General features: G+C 48.0%; 1 protein-coding gene across 1 annotated transcript; it reads right to left on the minus strand.

Annotated features, from left to right (window-relative positions):
* Nucleotides 1-991: 991 nt before the first annotated feature.
* On the minus strand, nucleotides 992-3,796 carry fmc1 (formation of mitochondrial complex V assembly factor 1 homolog). The gene is made up of 2 exons (XM_059953641.1): nucleotides 3,589-3,796; nucleotides 992-1,346 (listed from the first exon to the last, which is right to left on the minus strand). Exons 1-2 carry the CDS (start codon nucleotides 3,712-3,714, stop codon nucleotides 1,143-1,145), a joined length of 330 nt encoding a protein of 109 aa, XP_059809624.1. The 5' UTR covers nucleotides 3,715-3,796; the 3' UTR covers nucleotides 992-1,142.
* Nucleotides 3,797-6,336: the final 2,540 nt, after the last annotated feature.

Here is a 6,336-nt window from a genome sequence, read left to right on the forward strand (position 1 = left end):
GTAATCCAGAAAAACAAAATGCGACCCCATAAAATCAAGGATGTAATATTGAGGCTTTATAAGGCACTGGTGAGACCTCATTCGGAGTATTGTGAGCAGCTTTGGGCCCCTTATCTTAGAAAGGATGAATATACAGATAATAAACATTAAGAAGGATATCAGTCCAACACAGACAAACGGGACTAGCGTAGCTGGGTATAAACACAGGAGATTGTGCAGATGCTGGAAATCCAGAGTAATGCACTCAACATGCAGGAGGAACTCAGCAGGTCAGACAGCATCGATGAAGGGGAATGCAGTGCAGAGGAGATTCACCAGGTTGATTCCAGAGATGAGGGGTTTAGACTGTGAGGAGAGATTGGGTCGCCTGGGACTGCACTCGCTGGAATTCAGAAGTATGAGAGGAGATCTTATAGAAATATATATAATTATGAAAGGGATAGATGAGGTAGAGGCAGGAAAGTCATTTCCATTGGTAGGTGAGACTAAACTAGGGGACATAGCCTCAAGATTCGGGGGAGTAGCTTTAGGGCGGAGATGAGGAGGAACTGCTTTTCCCAGAGAGTGGTGAATCTGTGGAATTCTCTGCCCAATGAAGCAGTGGAGGCTGCCTCAGTAAATACATTTAAGGCAAGGTTGGATAGATTTTTGCATAGTAGGGGGATTGAGGGTTATGGGGGAAAGGCAGGTAGGTGGAGATGAGTCCATGGCCAGATCGGCCAAGATCTATTGAATGGCGAAGCAGGCTCAACAGGCTAGATGGCCGATTCCTGCTCCTATTTCTCATGCTCTATGTAAATAGTTGACTTTTCAGGCTAATATGCTTCATCAGTACTCCTGATGTCAGTTCCCGTTGCAGGGCCCAAAATGTTGACTATTTGTGCCCTTGTAGATGCTGCCTGACCTGCTGAGCTCCTCCAGCGTTTTGTGTGAGTTGCTCTACTTGGTTGACAAGGAGGAACTGGATGAAGGGCCACGACACAGTCGCAGATGGGGTTTAAATGCTTTATTTACATCGCAAGTCATTCAGAAGCTGTGCCTAGAAAAGTTCAAGTGTCCACATTATCCATCTATGTTGGCCAGAGAAAAGTGCATCCTGGGAACACAGCAAGCGAGGCTCTGCTGGAATCCCTCTCGGCTCCTCACTTCTCCCACCCTTTGCCCCCGGGCTGCCGCGGCAACATGAAGCCGACCTGCTGTGCTATCCCCTGGGCTGAGCGCTCCCCCTTGCCGTGGTACTTGTGGTGCAGTGCGAGGTGCTGGCGGGCGTTCTGCAGCAAGCACAGGTAGGTGGAGGCCTGGTGTACGAGCTCCTGCTGCGCGCGGCACAGCTTCTCACTGGTGACCTGCAAAGGTAACGACCGCGCTGTCAGTCCTGACCTCAGGCAATACAGAAAATCAAGGAAGCCACATTCAGCAAGACCCCGCCAAAGGACAGGCCAGACAGAAAACGCGCCCAAAATAGCATCTTGTGAGCAGTTTTGAAGCTTTTATCTCAGAAAGGACGTGCCAGCATTGGAGAGGGTCCAGAGGAAGCTCACAAGGATGACCCCAGGAACCTCACTGAACCTATCAAATATCGTACAGCTGGACGAGGACAGGGGGAGTCTAGGACTTGGGGGGGGGGGCACAGCCTCAGAATACAAGGACACTCCTGTGGAACAGAGACGAGGAGGAACTTCTTTAGCCACAGGGTGGTGAATCTCTGGAATTCATGGCCACAGACGGCTGTGGAGGCCAGGTCATTGGGTACACTTAAAGCAGAGGTTGATAGGTTCTTGATTGGTGAGGGCGTCAAGGGTTACAAGGAGAGGGCAGAAGAATGGGGTTGAGAGGGAAAATAAACCAGCCACGATTGAATGGCAGAGCAGATTCGACAGGATGAATAGCTTGATTCTGGTCTTATGGACGACTAGCCAGCTTTTAAGGAAGCTGCCTGGTTGTACCAGAACAGCAAATCCATGGAGGATGTGACGCCGCTGTTCCGGCTGCAGCACCCACTGGACAGCTTGTCCGCCAACCAGCCCGGCACCTGGAGATTTGCACCTCACGGCAGTGAAATCCAGGACCCCATTCTTGGTCCAGCAGGTTTATTCTTGCGTGCACACGTTGGGTGAGGCAAATCTTTGCTCACAGCCACTTGCTGTCACACTACAAATTCCTGCCGTAAGACCATAAAGCACAGGAGCAGGATTAGGCCCATTGAGTCTGCTCCATCATTCAATCTTGCCTGGTATTTCCCCCCTCCTCAGCCCCACTCCCCAGACTTCTCCCGGTAACCTTTGATGCCATGTCCAATCAAGAACCTTTCAATCTCTGCCTTAAATACACCCAACGACCTGGCCCCCACAGCTGCCTGTGGTAATAAGTTCCACAAATTCACCAACCCAACACCCTGGCTAAAAGAGATTTCTCTGCATCTCTGTCTTAAATGGATGCCCCTCTAGCCTGAGGCTGTGCCCTCTTGTCCTAGACTCCATCATCCTTTCCACATCTACCTTGTCTGGGGCTTTCAACATTTGAAAGGTTTCAATGAGATTCCCCCCTTCTAAATTCCAGCCAGTACAGGCCCCGAGCTATCATAATAACCCTTTCATTCCCAGAATCATTTTTATGAACATTCTCAGAATCCTCTGCAATGCCAACACATCCTTTCCTAGATGAGGAGCCCAAAACCATTCACAATAGAGTATTCTGAACAATTTTGAGCTCTGCATCTAAGAAGAGACGTGCTGGCATTGGAGAGGGCTGGGAGGAGGTTCCCGGGTGGATTGTTACTTCATATTTCTTCTTTCTGACCTTGGGTAAACGTTGGGCAGCAGACGGAGAGATCTCATATAATCTGGCAGTGGCCATTCGTCTCCTCGGCCCCTGAGATTCTGTTTTGCATCATTCCTAATCAATATCTAAACTTCTTTTTGTCTGCCCTGATCCCGTGACCTATTTGGCATTTCTTTCCAACGTGAGAGGCAATTTGGCCCTCAAGCCAGCTCACCGAGCAAATGATTCGCTCACACACCTATTCTCACGCCAACCCAACCTACACGTCTTTGGGAGGGGAAAGGAAATCGGAGCATTTTAGGGGAAAACCCACACACAGTCACATTTATTTTCACATACACTAAAGTCCAACGAAATTCTTTGCTCAGTTTACTGTGAGCTTCAAGCCCAAATGCTCTGGCAGTAACTTTATGGCTCTGTCCCTTTTTTGGTGACCTCTTACCCCAGGAAATACTAATTGGTCTCTGCCCGTTTAACTGTGAACTAAATCCTGTCTGTCCTCGGATTTTAACCTTTCAACTGTCTCTATAATCCAGGATGGCGCGTCCTCATACCCCTGACCTTGACCTCTGACTCCTGACTCGGAGTTTCCTAGAATCCTGACTCAAGACGTTTAGCCCCGATCTTGATGACACTCACACGATGATTATTTTCTGGTTTATAAATTGCTGTAATATTTGCCTCTGCTTTAGTAAGTCCCCGTCGTGATTGGCTGAGCACGCCGTTAATCATCCAGCAACACCCGCCCCTGCCACTCATCTCCCTTTCCGATTGGCTGGGCCCTCTCCGCCGGTTGTAGGGCTTCACCTGGTTTCTCCGGAACTGCTCCGTGATGTATCGGTAAGCGGCGAAATGCCGGTAATTGCTGCCCTGGCTCCGCAGCTCTTTCAGAAGCGCCCTGAACACCCGCAGTGGATGGGACGCCGCCGCCATCTTCTGAACGACTGGGCCGCGCCAGCCGGGCCAATCGATCGCCGATCGCGGATCGGTCCGCGGGCCGCCGCTCGCCACAAGGTGGCGCTAGATCCGCTCCTCCTCGTCTTGGCCCCGCCCCTTTCATGCCTCGTCATCTACTCCTCCCTTCTTGGCCCCGCCTCCTTCCTGTCTTGTGACGATACGAACACCACCGTCTCTGTTTGTGCAATTCCCTGTCTTCATGCTAGTTGATCTTTTAATATAATATTCTGTCTCCTCCAACTTTAGCCATGCTTTCAGAAGGACAGCGGGAAGCATAACGGGCTAGGATGATTCTTTTAATTAAAGATGGGATCATGAGGTGATAATTGTCGAAAGATTAATTTTGATTTGACATTAACGGAGTAACGTCAATGTATTAAAAAGTCACTCCCCCACAGTTTATATCCGTGTACACTAAAATATCACACCACCTGAATATCCAATTCCCAGCTTTGATCATGTTGCCAAGTCTATAAATACTATTAGCTCATATCTGTTTATTTCAATTGGGTCACTGACTTCCCTATTCCCTCAGACATGCTGTACACTTTCCAATAAAGTCTTTGATTTTATCTTGCCATGTTTAAAAATCTTTCCCCTGCCCTCCCCAACGCATTCTGGTTATCATCATGCATGGTCTATACAGCTGTCCTAACACCCCCCCCCCCCCCCCCCCCCGCCCCGCCATCTGAACTCTGTCCATTTGGGCTTTCTGCTGTCCAAATCTGCTCTCAGGTTCCCTTACCAGATCAGTCTAACCCTTTCCAACAAACCCTGCGAGGAGCTGGGTCATGTTCCTGCTTGAGGTGTGACCCATCAGGCCTGTAGAGTTGTTAACTTCCCCCAGGAGTGGCCCCAGTTCCTTGTCCTTCACCAGCTCTCCAGCCACACATTGTCTATCTTTGTGTATCTGTGCTCAGAATCCTGAGACTCCACCCTTTGAGATCCCACTTTTTAAATCTCTAGGTAGGCCTCCGTTAGTCTCGATAGACCATGGATTTGCACCTTGGAGAGGTTCCAGGGCGCAAGCCTGGGCAAGGTTTTTTTTTAAATGGAAGACCAGCAGTTGCCCAGGCTGCAAGCCTCCCCTCTCTTTGCCACCAACGCTGTCCAAGGGATTAGGCATTAGGAAATCTCTACCCAAGCTTCAAAACTCTCAATGGCACTCTTGACCCTGGCCACACACAAAGATCTTTATTTGCCATATATATTTACATGTATTAGGAATTTGCTCCAGTGTGTTGGCACTACATGCAAAAAAAAATTCAACAATTATCAAAAAGTAGAATTATATAAAAATAAGTTCATTTATAAACATTAATATGGAATAAAATTTGCATAATTACGTGTGCAAGCACGTATTTACAATGTAAACAGTATTATAAAAAGTCACAACAAGCTGGAGGAACTCAGCAGATTGGGCAGCATCCGTGGAAAGGGTCTCGGCCCAAAATGTTGACTGTTCGTTTCCATGGATGCCGCCCGACCCGCTGAGTTCCTCCAGCGTGTTGCTTTGATCCCAGCATCCGCAGAGTACTTTGTGTTTATTATAAAAAGTCATCTCTGCAACCATTGGATCACCCGTGAAATATAAAAACCCCGATCACTGTTGGTATCCCATTCTGCTTGTCATTTGTACAATTGAGCCTCTTGTGGTGGTGTAGGTGAGGAGTGATTGTTTTCAGCAATATCCTGAAGGAGAATTCTGTTGGTGGGGAGGGAGAAGGAGTCAGGATTCCTGCCCTCTCTCCCAGCTGTGGTCTGACCCAGCGTCTGTGGAGAGAGCAAAACCGAGTCCACGTTTTGTCAGCTGTGACTCTGTTCCTCTTTCCACACAATAGTGTAGTGGTTATCACAATGCTTTACAGTACAGGCGACTCAGGTTCAATCCCCAGAGTTTGTACATTCTTCCCCGTGACCACGTGGGTTTCCTCCCACAGTTAAACAACGTGCCGGTTGGTCATTGTAAACGATCAGGTGGGATTAAATTGGTGGATTACTGGGCAATGCAGCTCAAAGGAGCAGAAGGGCTGATTCTGCATTGTTCCTCAATAAATAAGGTGCTGCCTGACCTGTGGAGTGTTTACAGCATTTTGCTTTATTCTTTGATTTCTGTATTCAGTCTGAATATTGGATTCTTCTGAAATTTGGGATCCATCTAATGAGAGCATTTTAAACGGTGGAAGGCGAAGGGATGGCAGTTACAGGTCGATCTCAGAGAGGGAATAATTCAAAATGTGTAACGTTTATCTCGCAAAATCCCTTGACTAAAGTTGATTTTTATTTGTAATGTGCCTTGGTTCTTATGATACGCACAGTCAGTGAATTGTGGATTGTAAAAGTGAAGTTTGGAAGTGGGAAAGGAATTTGCTTTTCAAGCGTGCTTACGCTGCTTAGGGCAGGGTGATGTCAGGGAGAGAGAGAGGGGCACAGAGGTCTCCAGGTATTGGTTCTGGGCACCTCACTGTTCCTAAGTGATCGATGGCTTAAGTTAAGTTAACTCACAATACCGATCTCTTGGGAGAAAGTAATGGACACTGTTGAAACAGCTAGAGGTACTTAGAGAATGTTTATAAGTAGGCAGAACTGTGATACTTA

Source organism: Hypanus sabinus, chromosome 29 (genome assembly GCF_030144855.1).
Source record: "Hypanus sabinus isolate sHypSab1 chromosome 29, sHypSab1.hap1, whole genome shotgun sequence".
Lineage (NCBI taxonomy): Eukaryota > Metazoa > Chordata > Chondrichthyes > Myliobatiformes > Dasyatidae > Hypanus > Hypanus sabinus.